Raw genomic sequence first — 21,366 nt, 5'->3', positions numbered from 1 at the left:
AGAAATGTAACAATTGCCAATTCACTTAACAAACATGTCTTTAGTACATGGGTGGAAAAACCAGACTACCTGGAGAAAAACACCATGTGAATACTGGGAGAACATGCATAGTCCACACAGTCAGTGGCCAGCCAATAATTTGAACCAAGTTATCTGGAACTGAAAAGACTGAAACCCAAAACTCTGATTGTCAGGCACTGGGCCACCATGACACCCATCATGTATAACAGTGGTTATAAACTGTAAAGTATAATATGTCAGTAAAGATGAAACAGCAATGACATCTGAATTGGCTGTTGTAATCTGAACATCAGAGAAAAAGCTTCACAGACAATGAAGTGGCTCTTAGAGGGGGCTGGGTGGTCTTGTGGCCGCTGAACCCCTGCAGATTTTATTTTTTCTCTCCAGCAGTATTTTTTTTTTTTGTTTTTTTCTGTCCTCCCTGGCTATCAGACCTTACTTTTATTTCTATGTTAATTAGTGTTCTCTGATTTTAATTCTTACTTTGTCTTTTATTTCTCTTTTCTTCATCATATAAAGCACTTTGAGCTAGATAGATAGATAGATAGATAGATAGATAGATAGATAGATAGATAGATAGATAGATAGATAGATAGATAGATAGATACTTTAACATCACTGTATTTGTGTGAAAATGTGCTATATAAATAAATGTTGTTGTTAAAAGACAGTTTGGCTGCAATGTGAGTAAATTCTTCAATTCCATTTCACACCTTTATAGGATCAGACTCTCCCATTAAGTCTCCATAGCCATCCTAGGAAGTCCATTTGCATTTCAGCTCTGCATTTGTTAAAAAAATGTTGAAAAAACTGTTTTTTTAATCACACTTTGGATTTAAGTGTTAAAAATAAGTGAAAAAAAACTTCACTGTTACTAATTATTTTACCTGCCCTTTGACTACGACAATGAATCATTTTGGCATGTTTTTTGCACACATAAGCGTACATTGGGTAACCTTAACGGCTGTCATAAATATAAGAAGCTCTTCCTCCTGACTAGTATTTATGAAGTGTGAGCGTGAGAAAGAACAAGATGAACTCAGACCACAACCATACAGAATGGTGCATTTCTGCATTCTTAGAATATCTGATTACAGCATTAGAATGAAATCAGTTTCTGTAAAGAAATAAGTAAAAAGAGTAGCAGAAGAGATATTAGAAACTAATGAAAATGTAAGCTTTGAAAGAAATAATTTTTGAAGATAATAAGCCACACTATTTTAATTTAACAAAAGGAGGACTTTGATAGTAGTAATGCTGATCCAGAACTTTACATTAAAGTCAGAATGAATCCCTTTAAAGCTGTCTACAGTCTTTATAGCTTGAAAATCTTCCCCAACCTTCTTGCCATCTTACACTGATTAGTTAATATCAACAAAAGCTAGGTTATGTCTGGTGACCCTAAGTTAGCAAACATTTATCTTCTTTATTTCTTACAGAGATCATTACTTGTCTTATCAGTAACTAACTGCCTGTCCTTGAAACTCCAAAATACTCCTTTAACAAAACAGAACATAATTACCTTCACATACCTCTAATGATCCATCCATCTATTATCCAATCCGCTATATCCCAACTACAGGGTCACGGGGGTCTGCTGGAGCCAATCCCAGCTAACACAGGGCGCAAGGCAGGAAACAAACCCCAGGCAGGGCTCCAGCCTACCGCAGGGCACCTCTAATGATGACCTGTGGAAATATTGTATAGGTAGGATATACTTAATAAGTACCTAGAAAGGTACGGATTTGGGTACATCTTTAAGAAAATAGCTAGTATGAAACTATTTAACATACGTATTGTAAAACCTAGTTCATTACTTATTGTTAAACAATGTATTTTTTCCTGGTGATAGGATTTAAATTTCACAGAGCAGAATGCAAACCCTGAATAGACACATACAAATTGAGCATATAGTCTTCCACATTATGAAACTCAAAAGGGTTAATTTTTCTATTTTTGTTACATCTCTATAACATGTGGTGTGGAAAAATGACACAAGTCAGGTTATTAACCTGAATGATGGCAGATTCATTTTCCACCTCCGGCTGGGTGAAGCTTCGTGTGTTAACTTACTTTACCTCCTTGCACTTCAATGACAAATAATCAGCATGTGTGTTAGCAGGTCAAGCAGAACAGTTACTCAAGTAACAAGATATAGCGTAGCAATGTCAACTTGTACGTTAGCTCTTCTTTATCTTTTTTTGTATGTTCTTTTTAAATGTTTTGTGTATTCAGTTTATAATAAATGTGTGATTCTTTTTCCGGTTTTCTGTGGTGGCAATCTGCGCCACCACCACCTAATCAAAGCACCCCATTGATGGATTAAAGGTCAGAAGTCCACATGACCATCATCATCAAGTTCTTCCATGTCTACCCTGAATACAATGAGGACTGACTGAGCTCATTGATTTTAGGTAGAATGCCTAGAGGGGGCTGGGTGGTCTCGGAACCCCTGCAGATTTTATTTTTTTCTCCAGCCGTCTGGAGTTTTTTTTTTTGTATTTTCTCTCCTCCCTGGCCATCGGACCTTACTCTTATTCTATATTAATTAGTGTTCCCTAATTCTATTTTCTTATTTATTTTGTCTTTTTTCTCTTTCTTCATTAGGTAAAGCACTTTGAGCTACATCATTTGTATGAGAATGTCATACAGGAATAAATGTTGTTGTTGTTGATTTTTAGCCTGACAGCTGTCCAGTCGTTTTATGTAGAAGTATCTATATAATTCTGGATAATTCAGGATGATCTGAATATTTGGGTGTGTGTACATAAATGTGCCCTGCAATGGACTGGCATCCTAGTGATGGCTCCTGTCTTACTCCTGCTGCTGCTGGGATAGAAGGATTCAAAGAAAGTAATCTGTGAAAGTGATAATGTCAGAATTGTATCCTTAACCTGTCTCTTATCTGATTTCATTCAGTGAATTCGTCTTCTATCGATGACGATAAGATAACCAAAAGTCTTAAGGTAAGACACATTTTTTTTATTTTTATAAGAGACCAGTAATGGCGTACTGCACGATAACATGCAGCAAATACACTTAACTTATAGTTTTCATCCTCTTTCTCTGTAAGTTTAGCATTCATTTGCTCAGAGCTTGATGTGTTTGCTGCTTCGTGAGCAGCTCTTCTTTTCTCCACTCTAACAGCCCGCTTCTTCGTTTCAGCATCTTTTCGTGTTAAAAATGATTAAGTCAGTTTTTGTGTTGCAATTACTTAGTACGTTTTTCTTCATTTTTCACTTAAGCTGGCACTTAAATCTTCAATCTTCCTCAAGAATGATTTAAAACATGAAGAGGTAGGGGAAGTGATGGTGAAGGTGGTAAAAATGAGAATGGCGCCCGTATGCATGCGCCGCATGGCCACCCTGCTGCATGCTGCCGAGAGTTGATTCTACAATAAAATAAAATAAAAATAAAAAGAGTAATACAAATCATCACCCCGAAAACGGATAGTAGCCGTCACGTAGTATATGTGTACCAAATTTCAGGTCAATAGGTCAAATGGTTTGCACGCTACAGGTGATTTAAAATCCTGGACTGACAAACGGACAGCTACAGTAGCGTATTATGTAAGAAGATAGAGAGTTGATAGATAGATAGATAGATACTTTATTAATCCCAAGGGAAATTCACATAATCCAGCAGCAGTATACTGATACAAAGAAACAATATTAAATTAAATAGTAATAAAAATGAAAAAATTAAAATAAAAAAAGCAGACAATAACTGAGTAATGTTAGCATTTACTCCCCCGGGTGGAATTGAAGAGTCGCATAGTGTGGGGGAGGAGTGATCTCCTCAGTCTGTCAGTGGAGCAGGACGGTGACAAAAGTCTGTCACTGAAGCTACTCCTCTGCCTGGAGATGACACTGTTCAGTGGATGCAGTGGATTATTCATGATTGACAGGAGTTTGCTTAGTGCCCGTCGCTCTGCCACAGATGTTAAACTGTCCAACTTTACTCCTACAATGGAGCCTGCCTTCTTAACAAGTTTGTCCAGGCGTGAGGCGTCTTTCATCTTTATGCTGCTACCCCAGCACACCACCGCGTAGAAGAGGGCACTCGCCACAGCTGTCTGGTAGAACATCTGCAGCATCTTACTGCAGATGTTGAAGGATGCCAGCCTTCTAAGAAAGTATAGTCAGCTCTGACCTTTCTTACATAGAGCATCAGTATTGGCAGTCCAGTCCAATTTGTCATCCAGCTGCACTCCCAGGTATTTATAGGTCTGCACCCTCTGCACACAGTCACCTCTGATGATCACAGGGTCCATGAGGGGCCTGGGCCTCCTAAAATCCACCACCAGCTCCTTGGTTTTGCTGGTGTTAAGATGTAAGTGGTTTGAGTCGCACCATTTAACAAAGTCTTTGATTAGCTTCCTGTACTCCTCCTCCTGCCCACTCCTGATGCAGCCCACAATAGCAGTGTCATCAGTGAACTTTTGCACGATGCAGGACTCCGAGTCATATTGGAAGTCTGATTTATGTAGATTGAACAGGACCGGAGAAATTACAGTCCAATGCGGCGCACCTGTATTGCTGAACACACTGTCAGACCTGCAGTTCCCAAGACGCACATATTGAGGTCTGTCTGTAAGATAGTCCACGATCCATGCCACCAGGTATGAGTCTACTCCCATCTCAGTCAGCTTGTCTCTAAGGAGCAGAGGTTGGATAGTGTTGAAGGCGCTAGAGAAGTCCAAAAACATAATTCTTACAGCACCACTGCCTCTGTCCAGGTGGGAGAGGGATCGGTGTAGCATATGAATGATGGCATCCTCCGCTCCCACCTTCTCCTGGTATGCGAACTGCAGAGGGTCGAGGGCATGGTGGACCTGTGGCCTCAGGTGGTGAAGCAGCAGCCGCTCCATGGTCTTCATCAGATGTTTTGTGGCATTAGATGGGTTTAATCAAATAATTTGGAGCATGTAGGCTTCAGGCGGGCACAGGTATACATGGGAACGTGTAAGCACTGCTCCAAGGTTGATCAGACTGCTCGGCTGATCACACAATCATGTGAATACGCGAGAGGTTTGGTCAAGAGCTTCGTTCTTACCTTGGAGTAGGTGATTGCAGCACCTGTGCCCAGATACAGTTTAAAAGGGAGCCCGCACAGGGAAATCAGGCCAGCAACTGTGGAGTTCAAGGAGAGACAATCTATTTGTTATTAAGTGCATTGTGTAAACCTGGAGCTTCCAAAGCACAGAGGTTTAAATACTTATGCAAACACTAACGTTTGAGTTTTTGTGCTTCAGTTAAATTCTACATAAAGTGGTTTATTTTGAGTTTGGAAATGTATTATTAAAGCATAATATTTCACTTTAAAAATACTGAATGTGTACAAATCTTTTGTCATGTAGACAAATTGTGATGACTTTCAAAGGGATTGAATATGCCACTGCATACATATATACTATGACTATACTAACATACTTTGACAGACATAAAATCATAATGTTGTATGAACAAAACTATAATCAGTGAGCAGTAGCACTCCAAACGTGTCTTTAAGATGTGGTATTCAAGCTGTCATAAAGAAATATTATGAAAACATGGTCAAGTTGAAGAGAGAAAATGCCTCATAAGATGTCTACTATCCGATGATCAGAAATTAAAGCTCACTTCTTTAAGGGACAGACAAAAACTTATTCAACTTCCTTGTTCAGCATCAAACAGTCATCTAGAACCAAGGTACACACTTCAACTGTAAAAGAAGTTTTTTCATAAATATAAAGCAAAGGAACCAGAAAAGCAACAATCAGAAGCAACCACTACGTAACAGACTATAGAGCAGGAACAATAACCAATGGCAGGAAACCTTATTGAATGATGACTCCAAAGTTGAAATTTTGAAAATTTTTTTTGACACTAAGTCTTACCTTGTCAGAGGAAGAGTGAGTGAGTGGGAAATTCATTGATGCCTGTCTGCAGCTTTTTCTAAAGTGTGGTCACAGGTCTGTCTGGTTCAGAGGTGGGTAGAGTAGCCAAAAATTGTACTCAAGTAAGAATGGAGTTACTTCAAAATAATATTACTCAAGTACAGTGGGATGCAAAAGTTTGGGCAACCTTGTTAATAGTCATTATTTTCATGTATAAATCGTTGGTTGTTACGATAAAAAATGTCAATTAAATATATCATATAGGAGACACACACAGTGATATTTGAGAAGTGAAATGAAGTTTATTGGATTTACAGAAAGTGTGCAATAATTGTTCAAACAAAATCAGGCAGGTGCATAAATTTGGGCACCGTTGTCATTTTATTGATTCCAAAACTTTTAGAACTAATTATTGGAACTCAAATTGGCTTGGTAAGCTCAGTGACCCCTGACCTACATACACAGGTGAATCCTATAATGAGAAAGAGTATTTAAGGGGTCAATTGTAAGTTTCCCTCCTCCTTTAATTTTCTCTGAAGAGTAGCAACATGGGGGTCACAAAACAGGTCTCAAATGACCTGAAGACAAAGATTGTTCACCATCATGGTTTAGGGAAGGATACAGAAAGCTGTCCCAGAGATTTAAGCTGTCTGTTTCCACAGTTAGGAACATATTGAGGAAATGGAAGACCACAGGCTCAGTTCAAGTTAAGGCTCGAAGTGGCAGACCAAGAAAGATTTCGGATAGACAGAAGCGACGAATGGTGAGAACAGTCAGAGTCAACCCACAGACCAGCACCAAAGACCTACAACATCATCTTGCAGCAGATGGAGTCACTGTGCATCGTTCAACCATTCGGCGCACTTTACACAAGGAGATGCTGTATGCGAGAGTGATGCAGAGGAAGCCTTTTCTCCACCCACAGCACAAACAGAGCCGCTTGAGGTATGCTCAAGCACATTTGGACAAGCCAGCTTCATTTTGGAATAAGGTGCTGTGGACTGATGAAACTAAAATTGAGTTATTTGGGCATAACAAGGGGCGTTATGCATGGAGGAAAAAGAACACAGCATTCCAAGAAAAACACCTGCTACCTACAGTAAAATATGGTGGTGGTTCCATCATGCTGTGGGGCTGTGTGGCCAGTGCAGGGACTGGGAATCTTGTCAAAGTTGAGGGACGCATGGATTCCACTCAGTATCAGCAGATTCTGGAGACCAATGTCCAGGAATCAGTGACAAAGCTGAAGCTGTGCCGGGCTGGATCTTTCAACAAGACAACGACCCGAAACACTGCTCAAAATCCACTAAGGCATTCATGCAGAGGAACAAGTACAACGTTCTGGAATGGCCATCTCAGTCCCCAGACCTGAATATAATTGAAAATCTGTGGTGTGAGTTAAAGAGAGCTGTCCATGCTCGGAAGCCATCAAACCTGAATGAACTAGAGATGTTTTGTAAGAGGAATGGTCCAAAATACCTTCAACCACAATCCAGACTCTCATTGGAACCTACAGGAAGCGTTTAGAGGCTGTAATATCTGCAAAAGGCGGATCTACTAAATTTTGATTTCATTTCTTTTTTGTGGTGCCCAAATTTATGCACCTGCCTGATTTTGTTTGAACAATTATTGCACACTTTCTGTAAATCCAATAAACTTCATTTCACTTCTCAAATATCACTGTGTGTGTCTCCTATATGATATATTTAACTGACATTTTTTATCGTAACAACCAACGATTTATACAGGAAAATAATGACTATTAACAAGGTTGCCCAAACTTTTGCATCCCACTGTAGAAGTAAAAAGTAGTCATCCAAAAAATGACTTAAGTAAGAGCAAGAAAGCATTTGGTGAAAAGACTACTCAAGTACTGAGTAACTGTTTTACTTTTTAGAAATGTTGTAATAAGACAGACAAAAATATAAAATAATGTGCAAATTCTGCTATTTCCAAATAATAAAATAAAAAATTAGTAAAAATAAATGACATCTTTACAAAATAAAGATGCGCAAATAACACAAAGTTCCAAATCTCAGTTTTTCACAACAAAGCTTTTGAAGCCGATACCTACAGTAGGTAACATGTATGTTTGAACAGTGCAAACTACTTACAGTGACAAGATATACTGTACACTGACAGTATAATACTGCATATTCACTTGCCCTCCAAATAGCACAGCTAATAGAAAATAACATTAGAAAAAGGCAGCTTGTGCACGTGCAAGAAGTCTCACTTTACCTTGACTGTCTGTGTCTGTGCATGTTTGGTTAAAACATGCTTGTTCTTCACTTAGTGAAGTGATAGTTAAGCTTCAGCACGATTTGGCTCTCATTTTTCATGTACTAGTGGAACCTTGGATTGCGAGTAACTTGGTTTGCGAGTGTTTTGCAAGACGAGCTAAAAATTGTAATAAATTTTGACTTGATAAACGAGCATGGTCTTGCAATACGAGTAGTCCATATACACTTTGTCTGTCAGGCGTCACTTGATCACAACTGAGCTGAGGGTTCTTCTCTCTCTCGCTGCGGGATTGGGGGCAATCGTCAGTCGGCGTGCCTCACTCATATAGTCAACATCTGTACAAGCATATACTGTTTACTACAGCATTGTGACCACGTGTGTGTGTGTGTGTGTTGTAACGTGTGAGTTCCTGTCTTGCACCCCATGAAGCTGAGTCTCAATAGTTTAGCGACACCATTCAGCTTGATATAGGAACAGCGTGGTTATTTATTGTAGCGGGATCTGCCATTCTGCTATACACAGACACAGCAGTCAGGCAGGGTCATACCCAGGTTAATGGCCAAGTAATCCTGTGCCCTGCGCATTTATAATGTTCCTTGTATCACCCATCAACGGCAGGCACTTATAGCATGACTGCGATCTTTTCAGATTTGCTTTTACGGTGAACTGCTACAGCGCTGGGTGCCTGCGGTTGTTTTGGGATGCTCTTCCGCGTGTCGTCCTGTTGGGTGAAATCCCACAAGAGTTTAACTCACTCACACCAGCCATGATTCTTTTCAAAGGTAAAGTGCAGGTTAATTTGTTTTATGTATTTTTACTTTATATTTTGTTTTAATCATTTTTATATGAATAGTTTTGGGTTGTGGAACGAATCATCTGAGTTTCCATTATTTCATATGGGGAAATTCGCTTTGATATATGAGTGCTTTGGATTGCGAACACATTTCCGGAACAAATTATGCTCGCAAACTGGGGTTCCACTTGTATTCTTTCTTTCCCTGTCTGCTGTCTGTAAGGAGTTTGTACCACCAAGTTTGTGTGTGGTCATGTGACTGCATGGCTACATCTGATTTGTGAAATGGAGCCATGTGATTATTGTTACTACGTCTGATTGGTGAAACGGAGTCTTGTGATTATTATTGCTATGTCTGATTGGTGAAACAGTCATGCTGTAGATCCACTGGCGGCTTCTCTCTGGCAAATATAGTGTATCTAATGGAAAAAAGTAACGTTTCGAGTGTTGACCAATGTAGTGGAGTAAGAGTAGCGTTTTTTCTTCACAAATGTACTCAAGTAAAAGTAAAAAGTATGGTGCAGTAAAACTACTTTTAGAAGTACAATTTTTTTTAAAAACTTACTAAGTAAATGTAACGGAGTAAATGTAACACGTTACTACCCACCTCTGGTCTAGTTTGGTGATGCATTTCAGCCAACGGTGTAAGGGATATGGCCAAAACTGATGGAATGATGATTGCTAAGAAATACAAACAAATTTTAATTGGCAAAATTAATTATTACCAAAAACGTCATCTAAAAGTACCCTAAAAGTTGATTGGCCACCTCAGAGCCCCAACTTCAACAGAATTGAATCTGTGTGAAGCCAATTGGACAGAAAAAAAAACAAAAAACAAGTCAGAGGAATTTTAGAAAAACCTACAAGTACTATGGAAGAATTTACCACAGGACTAGCAAAATTTATATGGCACCATACCAAAGTGAATTGCATTGGGGGGGCATGTAAAATCAAGACATTCTTTACAGTTTCAATTGTTACAATGTTTATTTGTGTTTATTCTAATATTTTGTTTTTTAATGATTTTATTATATATAAAGTATGAGACTTCAGACATGGGAAAGATTTGGGGCAGCCACCCATGTAATCTGTTCCTGGCTGCAAAGTTAGAGAAATGTAAGCAAAGTAGTATACAAGACTACGTCCAAAACAGAAATGAATTCCGGAGGAAAGAAGTGAGGCTTTATAGGAAGTCCGGAGGAAGTGATGTCGTCCTCGGGGCCGGGACCGGAAGTGAGGCAGCGGTTCCTGGTGGGATTTCCCAAGAAAGGTCTGCAGGCGACTTAGAAAGGTCCTTAGGCATCTTTCTAACTGAGTAGAGTGTTGATATCCTGGCTAAATATCATTCTGCTGCCCCCTATTCATCCCATATTTTCTAAAGACTTGCCTTACCCCCTCACCACCTAATAGCATTTTGAGTAGGTAGAAAAGTTGAAAAGCATTGTGTAAATGTTATTATTATTATTATTATTATTAAGGTCCAAAACAATTTGCATTTAGAGATGTCCTTTAGGACACCATTGTTGTAAAGAGCTGTTATTTGACCGTTTTTTGCCTTTCTCTTAGCTTGAATGAGTCTGACCATTATCCTCTGATCTCACTCATTAACAAAGATCCCACAGAACTCCCCATCTCTTAATGTTTTTGTAGTGATGCTTTAATTTATGACTGCAAAAGTGCATCTTTTACTCATTTACTGTTATTTTACAAAGGATTCTTTTTTTATGGGTCTTCATTCAGTTCTGGAAAGACTCCACACCTGTTTAAGCAAAGATTTGACAGTTAAAGGCAAGATTTAATGTAGATCTATAATCTGATATCTCTTAAATATCACAATGTATAAAGGAAGTAAACATACTATATTATTAGACTTGTGAAACACATGCTGTGGGTGACAGTTCTCATGATTTGTGCCTTTATTATTTCCCACAACTACATCTCTAAAGACACCATGAGACACATAATCTATCATTTAAGACTTTTAAGCTTTAATTATAAGGCATAGACATGCATGTGCCTGCTGGAGAAGACAATGTTGCATAGCCACCAGATTAATATCTAGAATAGTAGGTGATGTTACAAGTGGATTTTTTTAGATGCTACAACACTAATATAGAATAAAAATTAAAGGATAAGTTTAGTATTTTTCATGTCAAAGGTATTTCTTCACAATCGTGATAGATATTAATTTTCCAGGTGAAATTGCGTTGTAAAGTGAAGAATCTACTAAGGTCTGTGAGTCCAGTCTCTCAGAAACTTCCTAATGTTTGTGCGAAATTTACTCTTAACAAGTTCCCAACTGTGTCCCCATGTTCTTGATGAACTCATTTTAAAGTAACAGTCTCGATCCACTGGACTAATTCCCTTAAGAATTTTAAACATTTCAATCATGTCCTCTCTTAATCTTCTTTCTAGTTCTGCTATGTCCTTTTTGTACCCTGGAGAACATAACTGCACACAGGACTCCAGATGAGGCCTCACCAGTGCATTATAAAGCTTTAGCTTTTAGCATTAGCTCCTTGGGCTTGTACTCCACAGATCGTGCTACATAACTTAACATTCTGTTTGCCTTCTTAATGGCTTCTGACCAATGTCTAGAAGTCGATAGCTTAGAGTCCACTATGAGTCCTAAATCCTTCTCATAATGCATGCTTTCGATTTTCAGACTTCCCATTGTGTATTCAAACCTAACATTTTTACTTCCTATGTGTAGTACCCTGCTGTGGGCTGGCGCCCTACCCGGGGTTTGTTTCCTGCCTTGCGCCCTGTGTTGGCTAAGATTGGCTCCAGCAGACCCCCGTGATCCTGTAGTTAGGATATAGCGTGTTGGATAATGAATGGGTGGATGGATGTGTAGTACCTTACATTTATTGACATTAAATTTTATCTGCCACAAATCTACCCAAGCCTGTATGCTATCCAAGTCCTTCTGATTTAACATCGGCCAATTCTGATGAGGTTCCTCGCACCATCACCCTCTGCTTCCTGTGTCTGAGCCAATTCTGCACCCATTTAAAAACATAACCCTGAACTCCCACTTCTTTAAGTTTGATGCGCAACCTCTTATGTGGCATCTGTAACACTAGATGGCACAATACCAGCACCTAACCCGACAAACAGACACTGACAACATGTTTTAAAAGTACCAAGAAGTTGTTTTTATTTCTTCTTTTTGTACAGTGCTCCTCAAGCACCACTACCACTAATAAACAGGCAAATAAATACACCTCCCAGCAAGCTCTTTCCTCTACCTCCCAACTCCGGCTCACTTGCTGGGTCCTCCACAGTCCCTTAAATAGTCCTTGACCTGGAAGTTCTTCTGCTCTTCCCCCCACGTGACCTGCCAGCACTTCCGGGTCAGTTGGAGAATCCCAGTTCTTTAATCAGCCCGGAAGTACTTTGGGGCTTCCATCCTCATGACTTCCTAGCAGGCTGCATGGGAAGCATGACTCCCGAGGTCCTTTCACAGCTCCCCTGGTGGCACCCACGGCACCCAACAGGGCCATCTGCCTATACACTGTGATAATATTTGCTTTGCTTTGTTACCATACCAATGTCATTTTTATGGAATTTGGAATGTAATCTCAGGCAAATAAAATATTAAACTCACAAATATACAACATAAGAAAACAATAGACATAAGATGTAAGAATAACAGTACCCATAATTCCCAATAAGCAACACATTTAACAAAAATGCACTCATACATATTCATCATAGTAGGGTAGAAGGCTCTCAGGGTATAGATCTTCAATTCATGCATCTCAAAGCTTGCAAATACATGCTATCATAAACCAGTAAGGTAAATAATATCTCGAGTAGTGGAGGTCAATGCTCTCCACCTTTATTGGAAACAGCCTGGGACAACCCTCAGATGCCATTGCTGATGTGTTGACTAGTCTTCCAGACCCTTATTGTGATCATTCTCCATTGCCCTGCTAAACAGGAAGGTGATATATTGTAGTGACTAAGACCCTGGACTTCAACCACAAGGTTGTTGGTTTATTTCCTGCCTTTGCCTTATTATGTAAACCTGATCAAGTTATTCAACCTGTTTATACTCCAACTGAAAAAATAAATAAATGTTTTTACAAATTTTATCAATACTTGTAAAGATTTGCAATGTACCCTGATCTTTACTTTGGATAAAGGTGCCTGCCAGATATTCAGTAATAATAAACTCCTTACACACCTAGACATTTTAACCAATGCCACAGCTCCTGTCTTGATGATCTGCCAGTATACATTAATAAAAGTAGGGCATTCACCTTACTAAAAGCTCATGGATGGCCTCTGTACCTCAAATAGTGCACTAGTGGGTACTGGGATTGCCTCAATTACAGGCACCGACCACTTTTTGGTCACTGCTGCTTATGACCTTCTCAGCTACTGTCCTTGAGGGTCTTACTAAACTCCATGTCCTTGATTTCCCTTGAGACTGAGGAGAGGCTCTTCCAGAGATGTACTTACTTAAACTTACTTTGAACAGACACATCCACTGGAAACTCCATTTTAATTTGTCTGTTTAGCTGAGTCTCTGTTAATCTGAGCCAACTCTCCACCAGACTGTGATCATTTGACACGTCGGCACCTGCCTATATAAAACCTCACATGAGATAACGTGGCTACAAAATTAATCACTCACCTGTGGCATTGGACACTTGCTATCAGATACTGTATATTTAAGAGGAATGCTATGTTTAAACATGCAGTTTGTTAGATACAAATATTAGCAATACATTTTATGGTTTCAGATTAGGCAGACTCTTTCTCCAAATCATTCCCCTCTTGAAATCCCCACCATCATGAGCACTGAAGTCTCCCATTAAGGCTATAGCACTGAATGCACTTTCTTTTAAATGGTTCATTACTCTGCAGGGCTTGAATTCTATATGGATTGGGAGAATTATAATAGTTATATAAAAAAATTCTTGATGATTTAACTTAATGAAGTGAGAAATCCTGCTGCTCATTCAAAATAAAAAAAGGCTTTGGTGATTGACACTTTCATAACAGTATGGAGTTTACATGTTCTCCATGTGTCCATGTTGATTTCCTGTGGGTGCTACAGTTACCTCCTACAGTCCAAAGGCATGAAGGTTAGGGTGGATTGGTGATGCTAAATTGATCCTTGTGTGTATGTGTGTGTGTTCACCCAGGCAACCTGTCCATGGATTATTAGTACCCACTGCTTGCCAGGTTTCCTGTGACCCAGCTCAGGATAAAGTGGGTGTGAAAAGTAAATGAATGAATATTAACAGAAATTAAATGTATTTATTTGGCCAACAACTTTATCCAAAGCAACTTGCAACATTTAAGATACAATTGGTTACACTTCTTTTCTATTTCCAATTTGAGCACAGGCAGGTGAAGGGACTTTCTCATAGTCACACAGTGTTTATATATCTACAGTGAAAAATAATAATTCATGGACAGTGCATGTATGGAAAGAATATATATTGACAGTGAGAAATAATAAAATGGAAAATAATAATAATGCATTTTATTTGTATAGAACCTTTCACATAGGTCAGGCATCAAACCTTGACTGAAACATAACAAATAAGGCTACAAAAGGTTTAGTCTGAGTGCCCATCATAAATCATTGTCTTCTTAAGAACTGATCCACCCAATCATTTTTCAAAAAATTAGCAATGTTTCCTACACAGCTGAGAGAATATGAAGTCCCAATGGGGACTGACTAATAACAGAAGTCTTGCAACCCATAAACTGGTGTCAGTAGTGATATGGGCCTTTTGCTGTAGTCGACAGATTGGGAATATGAGTATAGAGGGTGTAACAGGATTATTAAACTGATTAGTTTTATTGAGCAGCATGGCAATGTGACTTCAAGTCAGCGAAGTGTTATGTCCAGACTGCAGGATTGCGTCTTTTGCTCTGTAGGTACAGTAAAACAGTATTGATTTTTCTACACCACAAATGAGACAAGTGCAGTGTTGGAGTGAATCCAAAATAAATGCAGCACAAACCTTTAAAAAAACATATGTAGCAGGTGATAAAATAAGCACAATGTAATTTAGTAACTTTGCACATATTCCACGTGTTGTCCTCTGCCTTGTGGCTAATGTAGCTGGAATATGCTCCAGCTCCATAGTGGCCCGGAGTTGGATTAGAGAGATTGAAAGTGTTATTCTTTGATCCACACTCCTTTTGGCTCCAGTGTTCTCATCATGTATTTTTCAACTCTTAGTTAGCAGAAACCTTCGTTAGTCAATCATGAAACACGAAGCATGTGTCATAACTTTGAAAAATCAAGAATTATCCTGTTTATCCAGAAACAAATAATTTATAAAAATAGGTTTAATTGAAAAAAATATGATAAGAAACAATCCACTGATGACTCCTCAACCTGTGAAGCAGCTGATAAATATGACATTATGTCCAGATTCTGATCATCTGCCCACCTCCAACCTTAAAGTAGAGATAACAAACACTCTAAGTTACAGACCACCTACCATTTAGCCATCCACCAGTTGAGCAATGTCTGTTTATTAATTTTAGAGCCATAACAATATATTCCTTTCATATTATTATTTATTTAATATTGAATTTCAGTTTGATTTAGTTACTGTCAACAAAATGATTTTGTTTCATATTATTGTATATAATATGTTACACATACATACATGTGTTGTCTGATTTATAGTGTAAATGCTAAATAGTGCAATGAGCAAAGTTTTTTATATACAGTACTACTTATGAGATACTGGTAATAATATCTTATTTTATTGTTTTAGGATCTTAAATCCAGAGCTGGAGAAACTTCACAACAGGTAAATTTCCCAAATTACTCAAAATGGAAATTTTGGCATTTATGTTTAGCTGCATTATATTATTATAAAGTAACAGTATTTTTTATTTTTAACATGTTTCTAAGTCACATTTGCTTTTCTCATTATTTTACTATCACATGATTTGTAAGTCCTGTGTCCCGTCATGGTTTGTGTGTACAATACATGATCTACTAAATTTCTCTTCTTCGGAACAAAGAACAACACGAGGACTCCCTAGCAGTTTTACTATATTTGTGAATTTGGAGAGGCGTCAACTATCTCTTGTACCAGTGCAGAGGACATTGACCCACCTGTACTTGCTGCCCCACTGGCTTTCATAAGAAGACACTGGCAATACCATATCTTAGCCTTATTGCTGGCATATGAGTCCTATTAAACTTTGTCTCAAGAAAATCCCTCCAGAGAGGCAATGTTTTTAGTGAAAACTTCAAGTTTTGCCTTTCATAACTGAGGTGTTTCACTTGCACGTTGCTGAGCCACAGCGATTGCTTTGTTTCGACATAGTGTCTGTTCATCTATGTCACGTGTGTTGAACTCCAGGCCTAGAGGGCTGCAGTGGCTACAGGTTTTCATTCTAACCCTTTTTGTAATCAGTGACCAGTTTTCACTGCTAATTCACTTTTTTCCCGTCATTTTCATAGCCCTGTTTTTAAGGATTCAGGCCTCTGAATTGATTTGTTTCTTCATTAAATGACAGCCAAACAGAAGTGAGATGTGAAACAAGGCAACAGATGACCAGCTAAATTGGGGCTTCAAACTCCAACCAGTTTCTTAATGAGAAGCTGATGCTTGCTGTTAATTAAACCCGTTATTTAATTCCATGGCCTCTGTATCTGTTATATAGTGCCTTTCATATCTATATATCTATCTATTATATAGCTCTCCTCAGTTCTATCTATCTATCTATCTATCTATCTATCTATCTATCTATCTATCTATCTATCTATCTATATTATCTCTATCTATATATATATATATATATAATCTATATCTATATATATACTATATATATATATATATATATATATATATATATATATATATAATTTTCACAGACAGAGCAGACCAAACAATGTATGCAAATGAGAGAATAAACAGTGGGCTTTCTTTATGAAAATGGAAAGAATGATGTAACATGTTACTTGGCCATGAGTAAGATGCTTTTTTAGAAAAAGTAATTAAGTACAGCTTTACTGAAATGCTGGTGCGTGTACTAAATCACATTCATGCTCACACATATTGTATGCTGCTACCCAAAAATTACTGCCTCTGACCACCTGTCACCTTTACATTAATCACAATAAAAAGATCACAAATAATGACACATGTTTTTTCAGTACATGTAATAAAAAGATCATACACTACCCGTGCTCTGGTTATTTTAGTTGTTTAAAAAAGAGTGCTTAAACTCAATTGAAACTGGGTGGTAATGTATTCAAAGGACTTGGAATACAAAGTATCCCGCCAGCATCAGTTTGACATGGAGAAAGCAAATATAACACATTGTGGTCAATTTACAAAAACAGGTTAAAATAAACGCTATAACCGATGGCACTTCACCCTGTGAAGAAGCCTATAAGTATAACATTATATGCCAATTCTGAGCAGCTGAGAGGGCATTCACTCACCTCCAGACTTAGAACAACATATTAGAGAAAAAGGGCCAGCAAAGAAAACAAGCTGACTAAGTCACAGACCACTGGCTATGGAGCTACCCAAAGGCTGGACTGTTTATTGCTGTTACAACAATTAGAATATAAACTTTTCATATTATTTTTAAATCAAATTTGAATTTTGGATTTGCTTTTGTCACTTTTATTAAAATAATTTTGCTTCAATTCATGTTATAAAATATGTTACACATGCATACTATGTTGTTTTATTCATAAATGTTAAATAGTGTGATAAGCAAAGTTCTTTTATATACAATCCTTATGGGAAATTGGTAAAAATATCTCATTTTATTGTTTTAGACTTTAACATCCCCAGCTGGAAAAACTTCACAACAGGTGTGTTTCTCAAACTATTTGTGACAGCATTTAAGTTTAATTTTATTTAAGCATTTTAAAGTAACAATGTTTTTATCTCACTATTATAAAAAAAAATCCTGGAGATCACGGAAAATACTTAAAAGACCCACGAGATGAAAGAGAATGGCCATGGAGCGTCTCACGGGGACCTTAAACATGAGACTTTGTGCCAAGAGATTGATTCGGGACCGTCTCGTGATGACGTAGAACATGAGATTCTTGCCAGACACGCCCTACTTACTACCAATATCAAATAAGACCACAGGCAGCAAAACACTCAGTCGTGTTTTGGCTTTCAGCACACACAGATCCAGGGCTCTCAGCGCAAATAAAGCATATAAGGACAATATGTTATAAATGAAATGTCGACAACTAAGCGAAGAAGAAAGCAGAATGGAGAAAAGAGACTCAAAAGCGTTGAAGAGAAAAAAGAGCAAAAAAGAAAAAGAACAATCAAGGTGCAAATTCAGAAAATAAGGAAAGTAATTATCAGCCCGGAACAAGTGGAATTGAAAAAAAGCACGTCCAATCGGGCTCAGAACTAAAAGACAGAGTAAAAGACAAAGTACAACTTCATAAAGACGTTCACAAACGTTGGCACTTTACACATGCAGTGCAGGTTAGAGATTTTGAAAGCAGTGGAATTCAAAAGGCTCAAGAAAAAAAAACGTTGGCACGATACCCACGTGGAGAAAGTTAAAGAATATGAAAGTAGGAAAATTTGAAAGTATCAAAAAAACAAAGTAAAGATCGCAGGAGCGCAAACAAACAAATGAAAATTATTTCTCAAAAAAGGGAAAGTAATCACCACGGACCAGGTGTCATTGAAAAAAAAGCAGGACAAAGCGAGGTAAGAAATAAAAGACAAAGTAGACAACAAAGTTAAAGATCATAAAGAGGTTAAAAAACAAGGGGGCCAAACACATGCAGAGCAGGTTAGACGTAGTGAAAACTGGAATTCAAAAGACTCAAAAAAAAACGTAGGCATGACACACATGCAGAGCAAGATACAGAATATGAAAGCAGAAAAAAACGACAGTGTCAAAAAAAAGAAAGTAAACATCGCATTAGCACAAAGAAAGAAGAAAAAGGAGAAATAACGAAAAGGCAAATAGAGATCGAATATATGGACACAGGTGATATGTCAGAAGTATATAAATATTGTAAGGCTTTGAAGTTTAAATCAGAGAATTTCAAAACGTGGTTTACCTCACATGCATTTATTGGCTACTTTGCAAAAAAAAAAATTAACTGGATGATGAAGATCGTTTTGTCTGTGCTGAAATTCCAAACAGAGAAACCTATCCTGAATTATGGTACAAAGTCATAAAACACACGTCTCACTGACCTCATTTAAAAGATTCAGCACGTTGGGACTCGAAAGATTCCAAATATTGTTTTTACAGAAGTTCTGAAATAAAAGTGAAACTAATGAAATAGCAACAATTAAAAAAAAAATCTTAAATGTGTGTATCCGGAAAACCAAACATAGGGGTTGGCGAGCGAAGTGAGCAGGGGGTGAAGCAGCCTAGTTTTTAACAAGTTGCTAGTGTACCTTTTCCTTTTTTATTGCTTTGTTCCCACTGTAACAATAATGACCACAAGACATTGCGAAGGTTTGGGGAAGCCACCCATATAATTGTTCCCGGCTGCAAAACTTATTCAGAATCAAGTCCATGTTCACACGACTCAGTCCAAAACAGAACTGACTTAGTATTAACAAGATGGCGGCTTTAAAGGCCATTAAAGGAAGTGATGTCATCAGGACTGGCACCAGAAGTGACGTCGTTGGCTGCCCCAGAGCCAGGCGGGATTTCCCTAGAATGGTCTGTAAGAAATCGAGAGAGAGAATCAGTGCACTTCGCCACCTCCTGGTCCGGCGTGGAACTATATGTATTCGAGCCCTTTAGTTGCCTCCTAAACACGCGTGTGTGACACCACATAATTTAAAAGTTCTAAGTTTGAATCCTCTGTCTGGTCAGGGTCTGCGTGGACATTGCACATTCTCCCAAATGTCTATGTGTCTTTGGTTTGCATCCCAAAAATGTATATGTTAGGTTAATTGGTAACTTGAAAGTGACCCAGTATAACTTCAGAAGCTTCTGCTGGGGATCTGTTTTGCCCTCTGGAGCTTATTTGACATATTAATAAGGAAAATATACAAGTTGATAAAAACCCTCTCAAAGAAAATTTGAAACTCATCAAATAGATTGCACCACAACAGTTCCAGTTCAATTAAAGTGCTTTTAATACCTTCATACAGGCTACTTTTGTTGAAAATACAGAACAACTGTTTCTCTTCTTTTAATTTGTTTTCTTTTTTACCACCTGCACTGTTTCCCTCCCTCCCGACCCAACTCTCCCTGAGTCGAGAGGAGGGCTCTATTTTAACTTCAGACTCAGGAGTACTTCTGGTACTTAATCTGTTGCCACTGGGAAACTCTTCCAGATCAGGCCTTATACAATACTATCCGAGAGCTCCCCCTGGCGACCCCCACAGAACCCAACAGGGCAGGCCCAAGGGATCACAACTACAGGCATCCATACTGGGGCTTGCCAGACGAGATGCTGCCACCCAATGTACTTGTGGACACTCAGCCCAAAGCATGCAGCCAGCCATTGTGCTGACCTTCCCAGTTCCTTTGTCCATCCCGGGTGCCACTCAGTGGTTGTTAAGATGCCACTCAAGATGTAGCAGCTGTAACACCCTTCTACCTGTGGTTCCTGACGTGGAAAGGAGATATTATTGCTCCCTTCCTGGCCTTCTGTTATCAAGGTCCCCTGGCCAGGTAGGGGAGTGGTGTCCATACTGGCTGGGACACCAGTCTGTCTGTCACTAGATGCGAAAGTTAGTACCCAGTTCCCTAATGCTGATCAGTTTTCTGATGTTAAGTTGCAGACAATTCTCTTTGCACCAAAAAATAAAGTTTTCCAACTAATGTCTGTATTCTGTCTCATCCCCCTTAGCAATACACACCATTATGTGGAATAGTGGATCTGGGACTAAGCAGCAAGAAATAATAAAACAGCCAGCTTCTTCTCCATGGGTGTGTGTGCTCACGCAGTTGCTGGAGCTGGTGGGGTGATTGAGACGGAGCGCACTAGCATGTGAAGGTGTGATCTGTCTTGATTGCTCCACTGGTTTTTCACGGTTTGTGACTTAGGCGCTACGCTCTTGGAGGCATATAAGGGAAAGCTGATATGAGAGAGGGGTTTGAAGAACAGAAAGAAAGAACAGAGAATGAATGGAGCTGACTGCTTGAGATCTTGGTATGGCATCTGCTCATTTCAGAACTGCAGAGCCCTACAGAGAATGATGAAGTTTAAGAGCATTACTGAAGCTCAGCTGCCTTCTGTTCAGGAGACATTTAGAATGACATATTATTAAAAATTTAATCCATCCTGGAAATCACTTGCCTCCCACCTCCATTTTGGAAAATAGTGCTGGACCTTTAGCACCCAGTTTAACAAAGCAACTCAGAACTGGTTCTAAACTAAGAAGACTTCAGCTAACTGGTGGTATTGCAAACTACTGGAATGTCTGAGCAACTAAAAGTGGTCATTACCTCCTTATTGTTCGCTAGC

General features: G+C 38.6%; 1 protein-coding gene across 2 annotated transcripts in view; it reads left to right on the top strand.

The window, feature by feature from the left end:
* Positions 1-21,366, top strand: part of LOC120529692 — a 75,242-nt gene that overhangs the window by 33,984 nt on the left and 19,892 nt on the right. For both annotated transcript variants that reach the window (XM_039753739.1, XM_039753738.1), the window contains 3 exons: positions 2,941-2,987; positions 15,695-15,730; positions 17,725-17,760. In XM_039753739.1, the coding sequence (XP_039609673.1) occupies positions 2,941-2,987; positions 15,695-15,730; positions 17,725-17,760 (119 nt within the window). The remainder of the gene's footprint in view (positions 1-2,940; positions 2,988-15,694; positions 15,731-17,724; positions 17,761-21,366) is intronic.

This window comes from Polypterus senegalus, chromosome 5 (genome assembly GCF_016835505.1).
Source record: "Polypterus senegalus isolate Bchr_013 chromosome 5, ASM1683550v1, whole genome shotgun sequence".
NCBI classification, from domain to species: Eukaryota; Metazoa; Chordata; class Cladistia; order Polypteriformes; family Polypteridae; genus Polypterus; species Polypterus senegalus.
This window is presented reverse-complemented; position numbering and strand designations above follow the sequence as displayed.